At 44.6% G+C, this 25378-nt stretch overlaps 1 protein-coding gene across 1 annotated transcript; it reads left to right on the forward strand.

Annotated features, from left to right (window-relative positions):
- Positions 1-25339, forward strand: si:ch211-161c3.6 (high mobility group AT-hook 2b). The gene is made up of 6 exons (XM_061256690.1): positions 1-233; positions 4191-4426; positions 5373-5456; positions 5811-5861; positions 10749-10781; positions 18538-25339. Exons 2-6 carry the CDS (start codon positions 4322-4324, stop codon positions 18601-18603), a joined length of 339 nt encoding a protein of 112 aa, XP_061112674.1. The 5' UTR covers positions 1-233; positions 4191-4321; the 3' UTR covers positions 18604-25339.
- Positions 25340-25378: the final 39 nt, after the last annotated feature.

Consider the following 25378-nt stretch of genomic DNA (forward strand, 5'->3'; position numbering starts at 1 on the left):
TGGAGAGAGGGAAAGCGCCAGAGATATTTAATTAGTTTTGTAAGTAGGCAAAGTTTTGCTGTCTGATTTGAACTTCTCTCCCTTTGAATATTCTCAAGCAAACAAAAAAATATAAGTACCTGCGCAGCAATCGAGATAAAAGCTGGACAACTGATATGGTAAAATTCTTAATTGCGTGCACATGCATTAATCTAATTTAAAGAAGAAAGGGCAACGAAGATTTTGGAAGCAAGGTAAGGGCATTTTTTTAAGTTGGAAAATTCAAAAATTAAATAAATCTAGGAATTTAAATGTTATTATTTTTTTCCTCTTTTTTTATGGTGGGGTGGTAGAAGGCGGGTTCCCCCACCCTCTCCAAAAATCATAGTCTAGACTACTTAAGGACTTGGGGATTTTTCCCCTGTCCTTCCCTTTCACAATTTTCACATTCTGTGTATTTTGTATCCACTTCTAAGCACCTTTCTTTATTTCTGATTGAACATTTTAATTTAGAGTTATCCCATTTTTTCCAGAGTAGCCTAAAGCTGTCGATTAGGAGTTATGTAGAATAACCTATGAATTGCATGGTGTGAAGTTTATGAATTAACCTTTATACAAGTTCTTGTGCCGGTTCTTTATTTAATTTAGCCTTGCATTGCCAATCACCATTACATTTCATCGTTAAAAAGAACAGCCTAATACAGACACGTTTGAGAATCATATGACAGGTAGGCTAAGCTTTGTAAGTACGATGTGCTTTAGTCGAAGTCTGCTGTTGGGAAAGTATGTATCACTGGTAAATAATGTCTTTGCTGCATACGATTAGCCTACATGCATTGTTTAGTATTTTTAAACGTTGGCCACCCGTATTTTCTGCTCCATCCATCAGTGCTGCGGGGAAGTGATCTGATGTTTGTATGTAGCCTAGGCTGCTACACATTTGGTAGTTTACAAAGAATGTCCAGAATGTGTTTTTTTACTTGTAATTGCCGCCCATATGGAAAAAGTACATTGAGTTCTATATCACTGCCAAAAAAACATCGTTTTACGCACAGGCTGCTTTGCTTGGGTTTACATGTCTGTCAGTGGTGTGGCTCGTAGCGAAGCTTTTAATTACTGAATATATGTAAACAAACACTGTAGACATTCGTTCCGGACCCTGTCGCGGGTCACATTTAGCGGCTCCCAGTGCAAATGCGGCGATTATGCAAACAGCTACTTGCTTACTTGGCACTTAACCAAGTATACCTATTCGGAAATGCATCTTTACGTTGAAATTATCACAACCATTCTGACAGCTCGACAGTTCTTCGAAACGTTATTCACTCGAAATGAATGTTGCGAAATACCTGAGCAATTGCAGCCACAGGCAGCGCGAAAGACTCTTAAGCCAAGAGAACACATCGCACCAGCGTGCAATAACACAGGCTACTTTATTATTTAAAAATGTTTTACTCGGTCGCAGAGAGACCGTGTGCTTTCTATGATTCTTAAAACTCTTGGCCATCGAGGTTTAACTGGCAAGTATCAGGTAACCCAGTGTCAGCGGCTAGTGAGGGAATGGAGCGAGCAAAAAGCCCTGATTGATTTCATAGAACCCGTGAGGTTTAAGTTTAGACTACTTTATTGTATGTTTTCCCGCAAAGCGCTATGTAGGCTATACAAACACTGCTAAAGGTCACGTTTTTATGTAGCCTAACCTTGAAAATCAAATGTCGCCGAATATTTCACGGACCCTGGGTTCTGGCTATCGATGCATCTGCGTACTGCTCTGAACGTGCATGGTGGCTTTAATTTCTGTGCATTCCGTCGCAACCAAATACAAATATTCAGTAACGATCATACAACGCTTTAACTGCTGAAGATTTAGAGCACTTTTTTCAGTTTCTGGGGTGTATTGGATAGTTAGTTTGCTCCCTGCTCCCTGCTCCATCTCTTGATTGTTGATTGATTAGGCCAAGACACTCACACAGAAAATCACAGGTCCAAAGATGGTCTGCTTGAAGCATTTATTGAGGGAATAAAAACTGCATGGACGCTTGTACACACCTACCCCCCTCACACACGCACACACACTTCTGGCGTCGTTTTGAGTGGTAAACTGGTGGTAGCCGGATTTGGAGTAGGGTTTCATCTGAAATGATATTGGCATATTGAATTCAGAATGTCTGTGCTACTTTTAGTAAGAGGGGGGTGCTCTCATGTTTCGTAGGTTTTTGCCAAAGCTCTATTTCATGAGCTGAGGACAAGGCTGAGGTGAAACGATAAGTGTGGACATTATATTTGTGTCAACAAATTTCTGTTTAATGTAAAACCGACACATTGTAATTAATTTCCAGCCAATAAATACTGCTTTAATATAAATTGAATATTTAGGGTCTTTACACTAGATCATTAATTGTACAATTGAGTAATAGTATTTAACAATACCAACATGTTGCCTGAAATCACCTTATATGATCATATTACAAGTGCAAAATAAATGTATTTCATGGCCTTTTAACAAAAATATAATGCAGTGATTTGATAGACATTTTCCGCATTTTGCACATGCTTTCTTGGGCTGCTTTCAGCATAATTGGAATGTCGCCTGAAATGCTGCAGCCACACGGTTATTAATTGTAGCTTCTGTCAGTGGAAGCAGCTTCCCATTCCTGTTGTTTTTCTGGGTTGTAAATTCAGTTATATGGTGGGCGTCGGAATGGCCCTCATTAAAGCTGGCCACCACTGCTGTGGTTTGTGCTGTCATGAAGGACTCAATTTGTTGGGTCTGTTGGCATGATCAGTACTGAGGAAAGGGGAGGAGAGGCGGAGGGGGGCTTCTTTGGTGGTATTCTAGAAAAATGCATGGAATACTATGTCTATAATGCTGGAGGAGTATATTTGGCCCAGGACTTTTGGAGATGGTCCATTGGAACATTCACACTAGTTCCATGGACAGTAAGAGAGAGAGGGAGAGAGAGAGTATGTGTGTGTGTGTGTGTTTGAGGGTGGTGTGAGAGGGAGAGAAAAGGTATGTCTGTGTGAGAGCATTTGTGTGTGTGTTTGTGCGTGTGTGTGTGCATGCTTGTGCACTTGCATATGTTGCATATGTTTTTGTGTGAGCGCACACCCATGTATGTGTGTTTTTATTTCTGTGGTTGAGCTGGCAGAGGTGTCCAAGCCTTATTTTCTTCCAAGTCAGTGGCATGTTCCCATGTCCGGAACCCAGGAGACAGCGTTGCCAAGCTGGCACAGCCCCCTCTGGTATCCCCCTGGTGTAAGCACTGCCAACAGTCCCCGTCCTCACCCGCACTGTCTAACCCAAACCACACAGTGCAGTCCACTAGGAGCGATAGGGGCAAGCTTCTGGCAGAAGGGCTTGAAATGACGAATAATTTAGTTTTGTCTTTGTTCTGTACCAACCATTGGTAACTATTGTGTATGAAAACCTAGACACATGGCATCATGTGATATAGTGGTTAGAGTGATAGGCCTGACAGTCAAGCATGTTGTTCTGGTACAATGCCACTGTGTAGGTGAGTTACACAATAGTTTCTGCTGAAGAAACAACTGAATGTAGGCTACAACTCAGTGGTCGCTGAGGCGACCTCATCTTGATGACGAGGGTGTTCCTAAGTGACTGACAGACTCCATATTATTGAAAGTGATGGTGTTACTAACTGATGTTATTGGCAGTTATAGACCTCCTATTTTTGAAGTTAATGGTGTTTTAACTGACAGACTCCCTGTTTTTGAAAGTGATGCAACTGATGTTCCTGACTGTTACAGACTCCATATTATTGAAAGTCATGGTGTTACTAACTGATGTTATTGACAGTTATAGACCTCCTATTTTTGAATTCAATGGTGTTTCTGACTTACAGACTCATTACATTACATTACATTATTGGCATTTGGACACGCTCTTATCCAGAGCGACATACAGTTGATTAGACTAAGCAGGGGACAATCCTCTCCTGGAGCAATGCAGGTTATGGGCCTTGCTCAAGGGCCCAACGGCTGTGCGGATCATATTGTGGCTACACAGGGAATCAAACCGGCGCCCTTGTGGGTCCCAGTCATATACCTTAACCACTACGCTACAGGACTTGACATATGTGTCTGACTGTTGACGCCCTGTTTTTCAAAGCGACGGGAATGACTGTTGTTATTGACAGCGATATAGTCCGGCTTTGTGAATTCTCCGGTGTTCCTGACTGTCTCAGCAGGTGCCCGCAAGTTTGACTGCCAGGCTCTGCCTCAGGGCACCTCCACCCTCCCTCCCTGGGCTGAGTGCTGCAGCCCCATGCACACAGACCCCCCTCCCTCTGTCGGGTGACGCGGGTGGAAGGACGCAGGGATGAGCAGCGAGGGGGCAGCGAAGGAGCCCTCGCCACCGGGCGACACAGAGCCCCCCGCAGAAGCCCCGAGAAGGGGGAGGGGGCGGCCTCGAAAGCCACAGCAGGTGCCAGCCTCACCCCACACAGATCGAGCTAGATTATATACGTTTCTGTGGAGTCACTATTTTGACTGCATTATGAATTTCACATAGCAGGATTACTGAATTAGCTTGATGACTGTACAAAGTAAAACCCGGAACATCTATTTTTTTTACTTCAGCCCCTGTTCCAGATTTGGGCAGGGTCTGGGTTTTACTCCGTTGTCCAGCTAAATAAGTAATCCTGGCTTTGTGGAACAGGCCCCAGACCATGTGGAATTTTGTTCAAGCAGCTCTGAACAAGCAACGTAACATGCAAGCAAGGACTGACTACATCAGATGTTGTCCATTGACTTTTCAAATACAGTACTGTGCAAAAGTCCATAAGGCAAAGATGCTTTAAAAATAATTAGATGAAAAGTTTCTATGATAATGATATCAAAAGACTACTATAAAGTAAGAAGAACATTAAATAGATAAAGACTAAATCAAGTCAATATTTGTTGTGACCACCCTTCACCTTTAAAACCGCATCACTTTTCTTGGGTACACTGTCCCATCAGCTGTAGGGTGTTCCAAACATATAGGAGAACTTGATCTTCTGCTGATTTTGACTATCTTGCTTCTGACTCACCAGGAATTGCCACAGCCTCGATCAGGTTTTTATCTGAAAAGGGGTCCGCTACAATCAATGTTAGGAAATCTCATATTTGCTCATTTCTACTGGCACACTAATGCACAAAACAAAAAAATCTAAGACCAAATTTATATTAAAAAAAATATGTATAGGTTCTTCATTCTGGAGCTCTTTATCACACATGCACACTCATGGATGGTTGAATGCACGCTAATACACATGCTGAAATGCACTTTATTTATCTCTGCTAGTATCAGAAAATGCATCGTTAAAAAGTACCCTGTCCACACCTGTGACACTGAAATGGAAAATCTAACTTGTGATCATACTTTCCAGGAGCCTACTGGCCCCCCGACTCCAAAGAGACCCAGGGGCCGGCCCCGTGGAAGCAAGAATAAGGGCCCTCGCGCAGTAACCAAGGTGAGAGCCACCACAGAGCCATCACTGCAGTGAAACAGAACTTCTGCTCTGACTGCCCTTCAGGCGTCTGTCCTATATGCTGCTCTGTGTCCTGCTGACACACTACAGCATTCACTCAGTCTGCGCGCTTACTCATTTACTCTTTCAAATACGCCGTGATCGCGCGGAGCAAGAGGAAAGACCCGTGTGTAACAACTGAGAATACAGACACGTTGAGCTCGCCTTTCACTCTCTGTCACCCTCTCCCTCCGTCACCATGTTCTCCCTTTCATTCTCTCTCTCACTCATTCACACTCTCTTTCACACACACTCACAATCTCCCTCTCATTCTCTCTCTCTCTTTCTCTCTTTCAGAAAGCAGAGCCGGTTGGGGAGAAGAGGCCCCGGGGTAGACCAAGAAAGTGGGTGAGTAGATGAGCAAGCATGCACACACACACACACACACACACACGCATGCACCTACACGCAGTGGAGAACAGGAAGCAGGCTGCCTGGCCTCCCGGGGGGGGGGGGGGGTGAGAGCAGTGAAGGCCCACCTCAGTCACCTAGAGCAGCTCTGGTGCTGTGTGATGCAGGCAGACAGGCAGGAGCAGTGAAGGCCCACCTCAGTCACCTAGAGCAGCTCTGGTGCTGTGTGATGCAGGCAGACAGGCAGGAGCAGTGAAGGCCCACCTCAGTCACCTAGAGCAGCACTGGTACTATGTGATGCAGGCAGACAGGCAGGAGCAGTGAAGGCCCACCTCAGTCACCTAGAGCAGCACTGGTACTATGTGATGCAGGCAGACAGGCAGGAGCAGTCTGGGAAAAGGGACGGATTTCGCTGGTCTTGTGTGAGTTGGGGAGATGGGGGGGAGGGGGGGGTGGGTCGTCAGCACACTGACAGGTTCACATGAGAGAAAGAGAGCTCTTACTCTGACCACCCCACAGACTGGAGTGAAGGGGGTCAGCACTTTTTCCCTCTCTTGCTTCCCCTCCCCCTCCCTCCTGCCATGTGCTTTGAATTTGTCCAGCGCAGGTTGTGGGACATCACTCACAGCCCAGTGAGGGAGGTGGGTCAGTACGGTTGGGGGGACATCGGGAAGTTATTAGGGCCCACAAAGGCAATTTCCTCCCACAATCCTTTGCTGGCAGTGTCCAGCTTAATGTCCCTGGGCCAAAAATCACATTTTTTCACCTTCAAAAAGTGGTCTTGGTTTTTGTTTTGTCCCGCACCCAAACACACATGCACAACTGCGTACCTATACACACATGCTAACACGTGGTCCGTTCCTTTGTGTCATTGGCCTCTCTTGCAATGCCAACTGCTCTCTACTTTTCACAGTCCCCATGAATCAGTAATTCTGCCTTTGGGTAAGATGTCAAAACAATGAAGGTCAATACTGAACCTTGTTAACTGAGGTGTATCCTAACAGCACTGCAAATAATCAAAAGATACATTTTGGCCAATTAAGGGGGCTATGCAAGGAAATGATTCGAAGCAACAACAAAAACAAAGTTGATGAAGAGATCCGCATATGTACTCATTTGATCCACTGGGAGTGAGCTTTAAAAGGTTTGAAATGAATCGGTTGGTGTGAGGTCCCATTGCTCTCTCTCCCTCTCTCTCTCTCTCTCTCTCTCTCTCTCTCTCTCTCTCTCTCTCTCTGCTCCTGTGTGTGACTGCTGCTGGCTCTGGAGGCGGGAATGTGGGTGTCTGGGTAATGGCCCAGGCTGGCCAGTCCGAGCTGCGGGGAGGAGGAAATGTGTTTGATTACAGGAGGAAGCGCGTCTGCTGGGGCCCGCATTCCAAAGATACCACACACAATAGAAAGAGAGAGAGGGGGGAGAGAGGGAGGAGAAGAACTGGGCGGGAGAGAGTGAGAGAGAAGGGGAAAGCAAGGAGAGAGAGAGGGGCAGGGAGAGAGAGAGGGGGGGAAAGCAAGGAGAGAGGGGCAGGGAGAGAGTGAGGGGGGGCAGGGAGAGAGAGAGAGACTGGGGGCAGGGAGAGTGGGGGGGGGCAGGGAGAGAAGGGGGAAGGCAAGTAGTCAGCATTCACAAATCAGACTGGAGAGTGGAGGAGGGACAAGGAGCCAGGAGCATAAACCCATTGGGTGTCTAAAGGTGGGGGGTGTGCCTACTGCAGACTGGAATAGTGCTAAAAAGGTCAATGTTTGTTTGGACGAAATGCATGTTTTTTGCTTTAAACAAACATTTTTACTGGGATTCTTCTCATTATGTATTCATGAAGATACTTTCAATACCTTCTACAATTGGTACGCAGTTGAAATGTATTTTATATTTGTTTTTATTTGAAAATGTAAAAGATTCCATAAACATTCTATAAACGCTTTAAATAAAAAAAGCGTATAGTTGAATCCCTTCTATGATGGCGTTGGAGAAGCAGCACAGTGTGAGTGTGAGGCGGGCGCTCCAGGGCTTGCCTGGGACAGTGTGAGTGTGAGGCGGGCGCTCCAGGGCTTGCCTGGGACAGTGTGAGTGTGAGGCGGCTCCAGGGCTTGCCTGGGACAGTGTGAGTGTGAGGCGGGCGCTCCAGGGCTTGCCTGGGACAGTGTGAGTGTGAGGCGGGCGCTCCAGGGCTTGCCTGGGACAGTGTGAGTGTGAGGCGGGCGCTCCAGGGCTTGCCTGGGACAGTGTGAGGCGGCTCCAGGGCTTGTCTGGGACAGTGTGAGTGTGAGGCGGCTCCAGGGCTTGCCTGGGACAGTGTGAGTGTGAGGCGGCTCCAGGGCTTGCCTGGGACAGTGTGAGTGTGAGGCGGCTCCAGGGCTTGCCTGGGACAGTGTGAGGCGGCTCCAGGGCTTGCCTGGGACAGTGTGAGTGTGAGGCGGCTCCAGGGCTTGCCTGGGACAGTGTGAGTGTGAGGCGGCTCCAGGGCTTGTCTGGGACAGTGTGAGTGTGAGGCGGGCGCTCCAGGGCTTGCCTGGGACAGTGTGAGTGTGAGGCGGCTCCAGGGCTTGCCTGGGACAGTGTGAGTGTGAGGCGGCTCCAGGGCTTGCCTGGGACAGTGTGAGTGTGAGGTGGGCGCTCCAGGGCTTGCCTGGGACAGTGTGAGTGTGAGGCGGGCGCTCCAGGGCTTGCCTGGGACAGTGTGAGTGTGAGGCGGCTCCAGGGCTTGTCTGGGACAGTGTGAGTGTGAGGCGGGCGCTCCAGGGCTTGCCTGGGACAGTGTGAGTGTGAGGCGGGCGCTCCAGGGCTTGCCTGGGACAGTGTGAGTGTGAGGCGGCTCCAGGGCTTGCCTGGGACAGTGTGAGTGTGAGGCGGGCGCTCCAGGGCTTGCCTGGGACAGTGTGAGTGTGAGGCGGGCGCTCCAGGGCTTGCCTGGGACAGTGTGAGTGTGAGGCGGCTCCAGGCCCACGCGATGGCCACCCAGGCTGGGCCGCGGCGCAGCGCTCCTGTACTGGAGCTGGGCCGCCTCCCTTCTCCCTGCCTCAATGTGCCATTGGCTCCCGGCCAACAGCCCTGCTTCGGTTCCTCTCTGCTCTGAAATGTCTGCCAGATGGAATTCAACCCCCCCTCCCCCTCTCTCCTCTATTCCCTCTCTTCTTCTCTCCTCGCTCCCCTCTCCTTACCTCTCTGTGTGCTCTCCTCTCCTCACCCCTAATTGTGCTCTCACCTCTTTTCACACCTTCTCTCTTTTTGCTTTTTTTTCCTCGCCTCTCTTGCCTCTCCTCTCCCTTCTACTCCCCTCTCCTTGTGCTCTCTCCTCTCTTCTCCCATACTCTGCTATCCTCCCCTCCCCCTCCCATACTTCTCCTTTCTCTGCTCATAACCTTTGCCCCTCTCCCCTGCTCACTTTATATTCACAGAGTTATCTGCTCGGCCTTGTTCTTTTTCTGCTTTTCTTCAGCAGAAACAGCGTTATTTATTAACTTCTATCAGTGACATCACTCACAGCAGTAATGATTTAAGGCTGGTATTTATGCCAAGTCTGGTATTTAAGGAACTTTAACCATCAGTGTTCTGAATGTCACTCTATCAGTTATAGTAAAGGAGAGACACACCAGAAGCTGAGCTAACCCTTTGTCAGCTCAAATAAAGTAGAACAAATAAAGATATAACAAACAGACATCTAGAACAGAGAGGTTAATAACCCTTACTTAACCCCATTTAAGGTGATTATATTGCAGTATGCCGAAGGCTGCCTCTCCTTCCCTCCTCCTGCCTGTCTTGACAGCATATTTCCCTGTCTCTCTGGCAGCAGTGCTCTTTTTACTATATTCCTCATCCCTCTGGCTCTCTGGGGACAGTGTCACTGCATGCCACTTGGCCGCTGTGTGGTTTTCAGAGGCCTGTCTTGCTTTTATGAATGGACAGCCTCTCTCTGACTCACTTCTTCTGAGGCAGCACTGAACTGTGGCCCCTCCCCCTGGCCCTGTCCCGCCCCCTCCGCGCAGTCAGCCCACCCCTCCGGGGCAGCAGCTGTTTGCCAGAGGGGGGATGAGCCTGCGGTTGTTTACAGTCTCATAAACAGGCCTGCCATCGGCGAGCGCCCTCAGCACAGGCACCCAGGGACTTTGGGACAGTTTGCACCTTTGGCCCGTGGAGCGTTATAAAAGATAGTCAGTATCTAGATCATGAATCTCAGCAGCATCTCAAGGGTTGACCTCACCGTCTTATTTCTTGCAACTTGGGAGAATTAAAAGAAACTTTTGAAGGTGGGTTGAAGAGGTGGCTGCTGCAGTCACTCCAAGTTGTAGTTTAGTTTCCCCAGGCCAGGGAGAGCCCTTGGGTCAGTCACAGAAGGGGTATTGACTCGCATCCCATGATGCATGTCGCTACGAAAGAGTGGCAGCAAGAGGTGGGTGGCTTCAAAAGCGGTGGCTCCTTCTGACTGCTGGATGTCTAGCTTGTGTGTAAGGCATGCACAAACTACCTGTGGTATGCTTGCCCTACTTGCAGTGGGCACACATTTCAAGCCTACACAATTGCAAGCCGACGCAATAAGGGTGAAGCTTCTTTCTCAGGATTTTCCCCCGGTCCAACAGGCATGCTGATTGTCATTTCAGTTGCTTCTATTTTATTTGGTTTAATATAGCCATTAATTGAATAATTATCCGGGCGTTACATGATCCACCTTTTTACGTGAGAGGTGTGTTGAAGGTATAAACAGTGTAGGTATATGTGTATGTTTAACATTAACAAAAAACATGAAGCAGCCCTAGAAAATATTATCCGTTAATCACTGCACAATTAATACACACAGATGCCAGGAATGCGTAATCTGGCATTGTTAATATAAGTAATATGTCATGGAACCCTACAAGAAACATCATGAGTCTTGTTTTTTCTTTGCAGCCCCAGAAAGTGGTTGAAGAAGAAGGAGGGCAGGTAAGAGAAGTCTGCTCGCCTGCTTGAGTTCAGCTCAGCTGTGAAACCTTCCCCTTCTGTCTCCTTAGAAACACCCCTATTTGGCCTGTGAGGGCACAGACTAGAGCTGGCTTCTTCCAGAACCCACTACTTCACTCGTAGTGAAGAAAAATCCAGGTTTGGAAAGTAAAAGACCTCCACCAGTACTAATTAGCCCAATTCTTCAACCAGATGGTCGAACTAACTAGTGAAATCAGCTGGCTGAGTTCATGGGTGGAAGAAACACATGACAGGACTTTTACTTTCTGACCCCTGGACTTTCCACCTCTGGCATTACATCTTCAAGGAACTTTTTCACCAGGCCCAAGTGCTTTGCTGGTGAGACAGGTACTGGAACATCTCTCAGCTGTATCTGTGGAGAATTGAGAAAAGCAGTCAAAATGGAGAAGTGGCATAGGCCGCATGACAAGTGGTAAAGGTTGTACAAATCACATGAAAAAGAGATTAGCAGCCCTTGTTAATCTGGGATTCCCGTCTGTTTATTGTAAAACACCGCAAGACATTACTGTACATTAAATACACAACAAGTAGTGATCACAGCAGACAAACAGATGCTGCCGACACTCAGTATAAACACAGGAACGGCTTTTGACCAATCCAGTCTTCTCCAGCCAGACAGCCCACCCTGATTAAATACAGAAGTTTGTTCTTCTCTCTTCTGTATGAGGCCAGGGCCCTGGTCAGATGATGGTGGAGATGGTGGAGAACAGCCAAGGTTTGAGTTCACCTTGAGGTGTGGTCAGGCCTAGAAATACATTTCTGTTACAGTGTGGCTCCTGTTTAGAGGCCTGCTGGAGAGGTTATGGGAGGTTATAAGTGTTGTATTCTTCTGGTGGCCAAAGCTATAGCTTCCATAGAAAGGAATCATGCAAAAACCAGGTAAAAGAGTTCCGTTGGGGCGAATAAGCATTAGTTTTAAACAGATGCTCATGAAGATTTGCTGTGTTTATAGCCTTGGAAGAACTTGTGAGGTGGAAGGTAGGCTACAGCAGACAGCAGTAACCCTACAAAACGTTTACCCTTTCTTGTCTTGACTCAAAATCCCCAGTCATTTTATTTTACCAGTAATTGCACAAATCGTCCTTACTGGCATCTGTGAGCAACTGTTAGAGATCATTATTAACATCTACTTACTCAGGAATGGGCTGCTTTTTTGTGAGAAATATAAGTTCCAACTGTAAGTTGTGTTAGTCATTTTAACCCTTTCGTTTTGTGTCATAAGCAGGCTCACTGATAAAAAAGTAGACCATTCCAGACTATACCACACGCAAGCCTTGTTTGCTGTCTGTTCCTGTTTACTGTGGTCTCCCCAGCAGTGAAACTTCTTGTGCTTTGAAAGAGTTCCCTCTTCTGGTGAAAACAGAAAACTGCATATCAGTTCAGAGATTCAATTCCAACTTGGCTTTGATGTCCCAAATGTTTCCCTGGTGTCGCCAACAGTACTTTAGTGCTGTAACTACACGCACAGTATTCATATTTATTATTTGCTCGGAGTGTACCCTTATTGAATATTACATCCATTGCTTGCATTCTGACAAATTATTATTTTACGCAGATAGGGTTTTTACTGAAGAGTGCCTTACTCAAGGTTGAAACAGCAATGTCCTGTTATTTGACAGTGCACCCATCACATTTTCTCGTGAAACACATTGGTTTTCCGAAGAAGTGTATCAGTAGTGTGTTTCTGGTATCTACAGGCCATCATCAATGCCTGCATCTACCTGTTCGCCAAAGAAAAAATATAACCGAAAGAGCAACTTGATCTCATTTGCTAAAGCCGAGCTCTGTTCGGACTGTCTGGTGTAAGGGAGACAATGAAGGTATCAATCTATTTTACCTCCACTGTCGTTTTTGTTGAAAAAACATGGGGAACTTTTCATGCGCTCGTTTGTTTTCTGCCCTTCCTTCTCTGCCAAGTCCCCTTTCACCGAAACCAAAAGAAACCAAAAACAACTTCTTCAACCGTCAAGTTGACCACGTCTCTCGCTTTCGTTGAAGTTGGAGCCCCAGGTGAGGGGAGGTTTGTGACTGAGAAAGTCGAGGATGAGTCAGGATGGAGGAAACCAGATTCAACCGTCCTTTTCTCTCTTCTCAGTTTCGCACATTCGTGAATTTCCTTGAAAGGGGGGTAGGGAATCCCCTCAGTTCTGGGGTAGGACTTGGGTGCCAACACATACATTAGTATCCGTCAGTGTCTCAGCAGACACAGTTTATTTAGGTGATCTGTAGCGCACTACATACATTACAAAATGTACTCATCTTTTTTCTTCAGCAAAATACCTTATTCAATAGTATAGATTAAAACACATATTTGTTATTATTTGCGAAGCAAAAGCCCTTACGCACAGAAGATCACACCCATCCTATTATAAATGGGTGCCATTAGCTCAGGAGGTAAGGGCGTTGTCTGGCAGTTCGAAGGTTCAATGCCCCACCCTGGGTGTGTCAATGTGTCCCTGAGCATGGCACCTAAGCCCTGTTTGCTCCTGGCGACCTTGCATGACTGCCTCGCACTGTGGGTGTGAGCATGTGTGAACGGGTAGATAAGAGGCATCTATTGTAAAGCACTATATACACTCACCATGCTCTTTATTGCACCTACATATTCATGTGATTATCTAATCAGCCAGCTGCAGTGCAATGCACACAGTGATGTAGATACGGGTCAGGAGCTTCCGTTTAATGTTCACATCAACCATCAGAATGGGTAAAAAATGCGAACTAAGTGACTTTGACCGTGGAATGATTGTTGGTGGAAGACAGGGTGGTTTGAATATCTCAGAAACTGCTGATCTCCTTAGATTTTCATGCACACTAGTCTCTAGAGTTTGCAAAGAATGGTGCAAAAAAAAAAAAAATCCAGTGAGCAGCTGTAATGACAGACGTCACAGGAGAATGACCAGACTAGTCAAAGCTGACAGGAAGGTGGCAGTAACTCAAATAACCACACATTGGTATGCAGTGGTAACAGTGGTAGGCAGAAGAGCATCTCTGTACACACAACGCATCATAACTCTTAAGTGGATAGGCTACAGCAGTAGATGTCTAAAATAAGTCTAATAAATACCTAATAAAGTGCTCGGTAAGCGTATATTTGTACACCAGGTGTTTTCTTGAATCAATTCAGGTTACTGTATGTGTAACGGCAGTGTAGCACCCAGACGCCAAGCCTTCATCCTGCCTATTTTCAACCAGGGTCCCAAACCACTGTGCTCTCCTGCTGCCTCATATGCACTCCCAGATAATTGGGCATGAAGTCATCATTGTAAGGAATTTTTGGATGTAACAGAAACAACATGAATATCAGCTCCTTCCTCCCCCTTCTGGCACCAGTACACTGACTATATGGTATGTCTGAGTCCAAAGTCCATATTGTCATTCCTGTACAAACCAAAATACTAGAACGTGTCCAGTCACTAAATGTAAAAGTCTGAGTAACCCATGAAGTGTAGGACTATTATCTGAATAGCTTCAACAATCAAAATAAAAGGTTCTGTGATTCTAAAGTATGAGCTGTTTGCTTTTGTCTACTTGTATTTAGGATGCCGGCTTTAACAGGATAATTGTATGCAAATGAATGATGTGTCCACTGGCTGCCTGTTCTCAGCAGGTGCTTTGTGCTGTGGTGCGGTTACCATAGCTCTGTGCATTGGGCTTCCAGGAAGGTACAAGTGTCTTTGACTCTGTGTTGACATCATTTCCTGTGTATTCCTGATGCTCAACCGTAATGGTCTTGACCACAAATACCATCAGCAGTGATGTCAGCCTCAGCCCCCCCCGGTCCAAATTTCCCCAGTTCATAGTATTACCAGCCATTTACACAACTGTCATCCTGGTTACCAGGACTATTTGTAAACACAGCAACTAGCACAGTCATGTAATCAAGTAACGTGCAAGAGCATAGCAAAGATATGCATATACAGTACTGTGCAAAAGTCTTAGGCACCTGTATAAAATTCTGTACAGATAAGATTCTTTCAAAAACAATTCAATGAAAGGTCCTAAATAAACATGCTATACATTTTACATTATATTTGAGTAATATGGCAGAATAGTTCAAAACTGAATCAAATCAATATTTTTTGTGACCACCCTTCGCCGTTAAAACTACATCACTTCTCTGACATATAGAACTGCAGGGCAGCATGGCTAAGACAATCAGCAGGGAGGTTCTTCCAAGCATGTTGGAGAACTTCCCACAGTTCTTCTGCAGACTTTGTTTGGCTCCTTGCTTCTGATCTCAGACAGCCTTGATCAAGTTTTTATGTAAAAAGATGTAAATTGCTTACAGTAATATGTTACTTTTTTAAATTAAATACAAAAATGTCTCTGTAAAATTAAATCTTTTGGAAAATGAATATTTGGGAATCTCAAATGTGTTCTTTTATACTAACACACACAAAAAAATTAACATATATATGTAATAGTCTAGTGTGCCTAAGACTTCTGCACAGGACTGTATGTTACGCCCCAAAGCAGGGCGCCATAAAAGATGAAAAACAATTACAACATTGTGAACAGGAAACATTTAGCCAAGTTCAAAGTGACGTTTGTGTCTTTTTTTCCCCATTTGTGTTCAGACAAAGTAGTTCACTGAACCTTGCCTTACATTGAGGGATGAAGACACAATGAAGCCCCCTGAATAAAAATCTGATATTCCTAAAGTCTGGTTTATCCAGTATATTTATGAATAGCCACCTGACATTGACTACGGTCATTGTTTAATTTAAGGCTCATGAATTCTATCCTCAAAGCCCCCGCTAATAATATGGTAGTCTGTGTGAGGAGGCATAGCTTTGTATTTTCTCTACTCAGCAAAATACTGCATGGACATTTCAGTAGTCTAAAATGAAGAAGTAGACTTTTGTTAAAATATAGGCCTACCTGTGTTGCTATTGTTTTGACACTGGTGGTTGGCTTTTAATTTCATGTTTTGGGTGGAGCAAGGTACTTTATCCTAGTTGCTTAGGTAAAACACTAAGAATTTTTTTTCAAGCTATTCAGGGACATGTACTCAGTAAAATAATACTTTGGTACCTGATTTGGCTAAACATTTTCTTTCATGGGAAATTCCCTGGGAGTTCCCCTGTTTCCACAGTATCTTATCCCTGTCTATGACAGTGAGGCACAGTCATTTCACACAGAGCGTGCTCATTTTTAAACCTTTTGAATTTAGTTATCAAACTAGTTCTTTGGCAAGCAAGTGACCATGAAAACAAAATGTGTTTTCAAACAAAGATGTTGAATATATTTTAAAAGCAGGATTGGATGAATACTGTAAAACTGTAGAATGAAATAGTGGAATCAAAGTCCTTACAAATGTCTATATTTGGCAGGGTAATATAATGGTTTGTGAAAGGGACTGCTTGTAATCTAGAGGTTGCAGGGTTCATATTCAGATAGAGCACTGCTGTTGTACCCTCAGGTCATTAACCTGAATTGCGTCAGTCTATACTCTGTATAAATGGATACCTTCACTTCAAGAGTGGGTGGGGGAGATAGTAGTTTAATTGCCATGTGCATAGTGAGACTGCTTATTTTGATTTATTTATGGTAACGCGTGTTATTTATAACTGGCTCTCAGAAATTATCATGAAGATACTGAACCTAGATATAAAACTGAACACATAAAGTGTGAAAAAGATAACCAGGCCTCCTGAACCATAGTCATACATCATAGGAAATCATAGTTACATTCAGTATCCCAATTTGGTGGAAGACCGCAACATCTACACAGACGGAATGCATGCATGCACACACACACACACACACACACATACACACACACACACACACACATAAAGAGGAGGCAGGTGCAGGCTGTCAGGGCAGAGGAGAAATACCCTGCCTCTTATCTGAAAGGATTTGGAAGTCCAAGGCCAGCCCTGTTCTCCAGAGTCTCTGGGGAGGGGCTTGAGGGGTGATGGTTTTGTGGTGCATTTGTATTCTCCCAGACTTCCTGCAGTCAGATCTGTTACTTCCCCTGCAGCTAGCCAACCCCATCTGCCCTCTTGTACACACAAGCCCCCTCACATTCACAACTCACAACTCACAACCCACGACCCCCCATACACACACATTTCCTCAAATTCACGACTACACACACACATGCACACACATACATGCCACTGCCTCACATTCACAGCCAAGCCCACCTGCTTCCGCTTCCCCTAGCCTACAAACAAGTGAGGAAGTTTGACCCTTGGGCTAATTGCTGTCAGTCAATAACAGGGTACAATTGTGATGGGGGGAAGTTCCAAACTACACACAGTTTTCATGTTTCTTCAGAATTTATGATGCCATTTCAGTCCAGATCTGAGTATTTGTGAGCCCCTGGTGGCAGGTTTGTGTAAAACGAGGGAATACTGTGTGCTCTATTTCGCTTTTTCTCTTCCTCTCTTCTGTATCTCTCCTCTGCTCTCTCAAAACAAACTAGGCAAGTACAAATTGTTGCTCTCTCTCTCTCTCTCTCTCTCTCTCTCTCTCTCTCTCTCTCTCTCTCCTTCTCTCTCACTCTCTCTGTGGAGTTGGCAGGCAGTGTGGGAACTGTGGGCAGCCTCTGTGGATACATGCCCTGCCACACATATGTGCCCTGGTGTCAAAGTATGGAGTGGATTGGGGGGGGGGGACAATGTGGGTGAGATCTGGATCCAGGCCAAGCCCAGTGTAACTGAACATTAGTGGCTTTTCAGCACTGTACTTATTAGTGCTAGCAGAAAATTCATAGAATGCACACAATGTGAATTGTTAGGTTTGTGTGGAGATGGTGTGAGTGTTTGAATGCGTTAATGTGCAGTGTAGGTATATGAATTCTAAAAGCAATTCTGAAAACACTCAAGGAGGGGGGGGGATTCCTATTACCATCAAAGAACAGCACAATAGTTAATAAGGGATCAGTATGTGCCACAACTTGCTCTGACTAAATGATGTGCAAGTCCACAGTCAGTAAGAATTACTGTGTGCCGTGCTCTATTCTGTCTGTGTGCCTTCCTGTACATTTATCTGTGAACCTCAGCACTGAGGATACAGTTAATCTGGAACACGTCCTGCTGGAGGAGTGCTTTGTAAATGTGGATGTATTGCAGCGGGGGGGGGGGGGGGGGGGGACTGGAATGAATAAGAACACAAGTGGCAGAAATAAATCTAAGGGCCCATGGCTGAGCTGATAGGAGAGGGGGGGCGCATCACTAACACATGAGGTAATAGGGGAGACAAGAGGGCAGGGAGGCGGGGAGCAGGAAGGAGCAATTTGGAGGGGTTGGGGGGTGACTGAAAGGGCACCCTGTTCCACAGCTGGCGGAAACATCCGTCTGTAAGCCTGCTGGATCGCCATGCTCCTGCCTGTCCCCCCTCACACCCGTCCTTTCCAAATGCTGTTCTTCCGTCCTTCACAATGTCCCATTCTAAACACCCCTCTTCTGTCCTACAGCTACTCATTGTGTGTGGGTCGATTTGCACGTATAATTGCGAGGTGGAATTGATCATATATATAAGACGACACTTGGTTTTAATTTGCATTAGTGCAGATGACATGGTTATGTTAAACTGTTTTACAGCATGACTGTGTGTGTTCTTGTGTTTGATTTGCACTTTGTTGTACGTCGCTCTGGATAAGAGCGTCTGCTAAATGCCACGTAATGTAATGTAATGAATGTGAGTGGAGCAGACAGTGGTCCGCAGACGGAAAAACAGGGCTCTTAACGGTTTCTCCCTGCAGCAGGGGGAAGAGGAGGGGGCCATGGAGGGCCCCTCTCAGGCTCCGGCCCCTGAAGAAGGCGAGTAGGCTCCACGGCCCACACCTACCTCACTGGCTGGGTGACGGAAGCCCAAGCGCTCAGCGAGCCACGAAGTTTGCAAAACAGGAAAATAATAGTTTCTCTCTCTTTTATTGCTTATTTTTACATGCAAAACAAACGATAATGTCAAAAAAAGCTGCCACTGCCAAGGTAGGCCTCTGCCTGCAACCGTTCTGGGCCAGTCAGCCACTGTCCCCCCCCCCCTTCTTAGTCCCATTATCTTTTACTGTTTAAAACTGTGTTTCTCATTCGTTTCTGTTTATACTGTAGGAGCAAAAGTATTTTTGTATAATCAAAAAACAATCAAATGTACTGTTTACTTACTATTTTTGCAGGGCAGCTGCCGCACTGAATCATTGAAATGAGAATCTTGCTTTGTCTCGACCCTGTTCTGCCCGTATTACCCTTCAGCAGGGGCAGGGTTGACGTTTCAGGGGCCCAACACGTTGGCACTTCTGTATCTGTTTCTATGAATGACCTGTGTGGTCTTAAGTCTCTTACTCGCCACTAGCTGATGCCATCCCAGCTCTGGCAGAAAGAACAGTGCTTTGGCATCCAGCCCAAAATGCCAGCAATTATCCACAAACATTGAGTCCACTTTCACTAAGATAACTGGGGCAATTGGAACAGGATCTTCGTTCATGTGTTGTGTGTGCATGGATGTATGCTGGTGTGCTTGAGTGTGTGTGCACATGTGAGGAGACAGGGGTCGTGTCTATATCAGCACACTTACCACTTGCGTACTATTGTGTATTGAAGTTGTATACAACTTGTATGAAACTTGTATGCACAATAGTGGGCAAGTGCACTGATTCGAACATGGCCAGGGTGTGTCTGGTATGCTGTTCCTAGAGCCATGTCCCTCTTTGATGACATCACATTGCCGTGTGCTCCATGTTGCTACAGCAGAGAGGGTGGGCTGTTGGGGGAGGAGCTTCACTCATCAGGAGCTTGGCATAGGTGTTCTCTGTCCTCACCGACATCATCTCATACCACATGACTTAAACAGGGGTCATGACCCCGTTGACCTCAGTCACAGGGAACCTGCACTTGAAATGATATTCCCCTCTGTTGGGAATTGGAAAATGAATATGTTTTATCACCAAATTCAGGCAGATAACATAATCAGTGCGAGCATTCTTCTGTTTGAGCATATGTTTACCAGTTCACTTTCTACATGACCTCTCACCTCATTCAGGTACTCGTCTATACTCATTCACACTTCAGGTATTTCTGCAAAGATATTTTGCTTGACTGTAATAATAATTCAGGATCATATCTCATTGTATTCAGTCACAGTATAGTTGTGATATATGTATGTTATTTTCATATATTGTTTGCAAGTCTTGATACGACAGATCACATTCAAACCTCAACATAGGGGTACCATGAGGGCTTTGCCCCCCTGACCTCCCAGTCTACCTCAGCCGCAGTGAGGATCAGAGAGGACCGCACTGATGCAACCCCAAACACACACAGACAGTTCATAATCAGCAAAGACAGATCATAATCAGAATAGACAGTTCATAATCAGAATAGACGGTTCATAATCAGAATAGGACAGAAAAGTACCTCCCATCCCGGAGAAGACCCAGAAAGCAGTCACATAGTGCTCCATTCAGAATCATGTTCCATGTATACCTGTATAAATGCAGCATTCAGTGTAGTAGAGGCATTCTGCTTTTCAAAAAAAATCTTTTTTTAATATAAATAATAACATTGTCATGCTCTTAATAATCAAGACAGTGATGCTCTGGATATTTAATATGTGCTGTTAACATGAAAGTTTGCCAGTGAAAAATATATTATATTATATAATGTTTCAGCAATTTGGATGCCATTGTATCTATCACCTTCTGGAAGACAGGAGTCAAACTAGCCTTATTTAGCCCAGTTAGACAGAATAAGTTGCTGCTGTGGCTGGATAGGTGACATGGGTGACACTGACTAAGTCTTTCCTGTACTCTGAAGGGGATAGAGCTGAAATATGACACAGTTTGGTGAAAGGATGAATGCAGATAGGGAAAGATCCGTTATCAAGGACGTGTGCTGGTGTTTATGCTCTTTTATCTGTAGAAAGTCGTGAAAGGATATGTGCAGATTTCCCCCCCCTCCTTTCTCAGTCCAGCCTGCATAGTAAAACAACTGGAAAAACAAGGTCCAAATCAGCATCTTCTCAGACTCATCATACACTTTGTGTATTTTATGAAATCATATGAAAAGAGTATGAAATCATTTGAGCCACTGCAACACAGTGATGCTGAAATGTGTCAGTGCATGTCTCAGCTCTTTTGGTCTCATTTAGACCTGTCCCAAGTCTGTTTTTTTTCTGTTTGTTCCTCTTGGTTTGACTTCTCGCTCTCTCCTCCGCAATTGTCTTCTGTAGGGCTATTTTAAAGACGTGCTTGTTTTTTTGAACAGTTAGGCTGGTGAAACATGAAAGTCTGGCTGGGAAACATTGGGTTCCCAGCCAGACTTAGGGTGCATGGTTGGTGACAACCAGGGTGATTTGGGGGGAGATGAGCACCATGCTAACCCTGCTCCCTGTTTAGAGTGATGTGTTGTTGTTGTATAAGAAGGTTTGGTCTGTGTGGTTCTGGAGCCCCATGTTTATTGGGAGGTTTTCAGAAGTGAAGAATGTGGGTTTTAGTTGTATATGTAAGGGAGGAGTGGCACTTGTAGAAGGGTCTTTCAGCATAGATAGGGTTGTGTGTTTTCTGGCCTGTCCACCTGTAATATCTGTATTCATTTTTCAACTAGCTTCCCAGTTCTTGTCAGCCTCAGGTTTGTGGGAGCATCTGGTCCACGCCTTCTCGGTACCTGTACCTTGCCTTTTCTAAAACATCTAATCTTCTTCCACTCCCCAAATCCACTTCCTATAGCTTACCTGCAAATATGAATTTTATGTTTATGTATGTGATAGGTAATTCTGATTGTTACAAATGGGATTTGAAATGCAGAGCAAAACCTCTGATGTTTTAAAGAGATTAAGTCAGGATGTCAACGTAAAACAAAACGGCATGAATCTAGTTTTATAACATAAAGAGGCTTCTCTGCTACCTGTGAGAGTTTTGGGTGGTGTGTGGAGCTCAGTTATGAGACCATTTATGGTATAAAGCCTTGCATGTAATAGTCATTGATATGATGGCAGTTTAACCTTTAGAGGAATAGTATAGAGAATACTCTGTATTTTTCAGAAGGCTGTTTTTTATTTTCCCTCTGGCTTATCATGCTAATTTGGATGGCACAAGACTTCCTTCAGGTGTTCGTTGGAAATCCTATTCGAACTGAACCAGTACTTGTGTATTCCAGGAGTGTGCAGAAAAGATACCATATTACTTATCTTCTCTTTCACTCTTTATATTTTTTTGTCATGGAGCTGTCTCTTTTGACTGGCATACATTTTCGGGTGCCAGTGTAACTCTCTTTCACGGTTCATACTGTAGTGGCGAAGGTCAGTGGGTACCACTGATACCATTGACTACTATAACTCATTCAGACATACTTGAGGATCACTACGCACCTCAGGGACTAACATAGCGCTTGACAGGCGTGGTCAGTTTTGGTACACACTTTCGGTTTCTGTAGTAAAGACAGCTGTAGCTGTGCATTGCGCACCCTCATGGGTACAGCATGTAGGGCTGCAGTCTGCTGCTCGTGAAGGGGTTATTCAGTGTCTCTGTGTCCTTCTGTTCTGTGAGGATTCATTATCCAGCATTTTACCACCAGGACACTGTGCCCAGCAGGTTCCCCTGTAAAAATCGTGATTGAAGCTGTTTATTTTAATCAGCTCTACAGTTTTGTTGTTTCACATTTGGGGGGTGAGAACAATTCACACTTAACTAGCACTCAATACAGCTTTACTCCATATCTGCCACCATCTGGATTTTCTTTCTCTCTCTCTCTGTTTGTGTATGTGTGTGTGTGTGTGTGTGTGTGTGTGCACGTGTGCATGTTCAAGGTTTATCAAGAAATTGTGTGCTTTTTCAAATGTCCATCTTCAGGTAATGGTTTTAAAAGGCCCTTGGTTAGTTTTTTTTATTTTTTATTACTGTTGTTTTAATGGGGTTTTATTTGCCTTAGTTTTAATCTCTGTTTCACTGCAGAAATGTTTAATTCGTTTAAATTACTCTTTTTATTGCTTTGATTTAATGTTTTCAGCCAACTTCTTTTCATGGTGGGCATACAGTGGCCTCTGTTGGACATTTGCTATAAGTACAGGGTTTTAACTCAAATCTCTCAGGAGCATATTATCACATCTCTCTAATGATGTCAATTGTTTTTACATTACATTACAGTTTTGTTTTGTTCCTGTTTTGGTGCGTTTCCTTTGGTTAAGGGAGAAAAACTCATTCACAATAATGCCCTTAAGTGTGTTTTTACGTTTTATTGAAAAACTCGGTGCTAATCTATCATATAACTTGAAAAAGCTTTGCTTGTGTTTCAATGTCCTCAAAGTTTGACATGAGATGAGGTCAGTAAAATCATGCTGGATTTCAGGACCTTAATTCATGATTTAAACATGTGATAATTCAATGACTATAGATTGGCAGGGCTACTGAACTGTGCTTCTAGACTTTGAAAGCAAGTACTGTATTTTTCAGTCATGGGAAAAACGACTGCACAGCTTTCCAATCAAATCAGTGATTGCTATATTAAGATACACTTTCTCAAATAGTCAAAGAGAAACCTTGAATTAAGACTTGATTTACTTGCCTAAGGTTGAACAGTACTTATTCTCAGCATATATTATGGGTTGCATCACATCTGTCTTAGGAAAGTAGTTTTCTTTTTTCCCTGTTGGAAGTGGAGTGGACTCTTACTACTGTTTAAATGTCAGCACCATGAGAGTTCCGGCATGCCTGCCATTAATTATTCATTCTATTTTTAACATGTAATTCTTATAGTTTGGGCATCTTCAGGTTAATGCATATGTACCATTTGTGGCATTGATATAAGCGCTGTGTATGAGGCTGGGCAGGCCTGAACGTGAGAGAAAGAGAGAAGAGAGAGACTCCATTGTAGGTCCTCTGGCATTGCAGCCAATATGCAGTTATTGTAATAAGTGTAGATATGAAACCTTTAATTACTGTGCCCTTGTGTGCCCTCTGTTTAGCTGTGTGAATTCATCACTCATGCTTCCTGATTATTTTCCACAAATTGCTCCACAATGTTCCCTCTGAAAATACAGGCAGTGCTATCATGCAAAGGCACCTGTAATTACTGTCTAAAGACCAGCCAGTGCTTCACCATTATTTAATATGGTTTTATTTGAGCTTTGAATCAATGATCAATTTATGGGAAAAATAACCAGACATTGAAAATGTGAGCGCAGAGAAACCATTTGGCATTAGGAGAAAGTATGACCCGCCCATTTACAACATGCCTTCTCACATACTCTCCCATCATGCAATGTCCCAGGAAATATTTGGCCTGGATTTTTAAAGGTGCCTTTGCCACTGCTCTCAGAAAGGTCAGTTACAGTGCAGTGTAGGGCAGAGTCCCAACTCTCCATCACCAAACCATACTGACCGCTGTAGATCCTGTGGACTACCTCTAAAACAGGGGTGCACTGCACCCCCTCTGCCCCCACTGGTGTCCTCCACCTTGCTCTTCTCCAGTGTACCATCCCACAAACGTAATCTGCCTTTGTGACGTCTGTGTGCCAGCCAGCTATTCATGCGTGCAGCAAGGAGCATGGGCAAAGGTGCTCTATCTCTCATTCCATACTCACAGGGGAACCTACAAAGCAGTAGGGTGAGGCCTTGTGCTTAAATGTTACAGAATTCATATGATTGTACATAACACACGGTCATTTTCAGATTATAGGCCTCAATGCACTGACCAAGACTCAGACAGCCGTGATTACTCATCAGTCAGGCTCTCTCTCCATGTGAGGTGCTGTGCAGCTAACTGAAGTCACCAGCCAACATTGGCATCCTGGAAGGAAGGTCGTGTATAGGCATGGAATAGCTGCCTGGCAACATTAAACCAAATTCAAGAGCATTGCAAGTGAATTTAAATGATGACTTTAGACTTTAGACCTAATCAGTATGGCCAAGCTTGGTCTGCATCCACTTGTTGGCTCTTAATAAATGTACATCAGTCAAGCTATTTTTTATGTGTCTGGCATCAGTGTAGAATCTGCCCAACCAGTGGATGGGTGTTGTGTTGTCCTCCTGCCTGTGGGGGGCAGTACAGCAAACATCCCCTCAGAAGGACAAGCGCTAGGAGGGCGGAGCAGTGCACCTCTGCAGATCGAAGCCACGACCGCATACTTCTTCTCTTAATACCTCAGCAATGTCAGGATACTCATGTATTTATACTGCCAGTGGTGGCCTGTGAGTCAGCGGGAGCAGCACAAGAATTGAGATATATATTTTGGGAGATGATTTTATGTGCGTGTTCCAGGCTGGCTGCAATGCCGTGTTTTTATAATGAAGATTTTTTTTTATAAGAAATATTGTTATTTGTTTTTATGACTTATGTTACAATTCATGAATTTTAAGCCTTTTTAGTATGACAGCTCTATATGGAAAAATATATTACTTTCTCTGGTTTTGTTCCTTAGTGTATCTTACTTGAACTCATGGCATTTAACCCTTTTTATTTGATTTGTTCTATTTCGTCTCTTTAACACTTAAAAGAAAATGTCTTGTTTTTCCTGTATGAGTGGCTACTTTTCTTCTTTTCTGTCCACAATAAAAATATTACTTATTGCAATATTATTATTTATTTTTGTGATTATACACTAAAGAAATC

Source organism: Conger conger, chromosome 10 (genome assembly GCF_963514075.1).
Source record: "Conger conger chromosome 10, fConCon1.1, whole genome shotgun sequence".
In the NCBI taxonomy this organism is placed as follows: domain Eukaryota; kingdom Metazoa; phylum Chordata; class Actinopteri; order Anguilliformes; family Congridae; genus Conger; species Conger conger.

Coding starts and splice junctions, on each gene's coding strand:
- si:ch211-161c3.6 (XM_061256690.1), top strand. CDS start 4,322: ATGAGCAGCGAGGGGGCAGCGAAGGAGCCCTCGCCACCGGGCGACACA. Junction 4,427..5,372: donor GGCCTCGAAAGCCACAGCAG/GTGCCAGCCTCA, acceptor CATACTTTCCAG/GAGCCTACTGGCCCCCCGAC. Junction 5,862..10,748: donor GGGGTAGACCAAGAAAGTGG/GTGAGTAGATGA, acceptor TTTTCTTTGCAG/CCCCAGAAAGTGGTTGAAGA.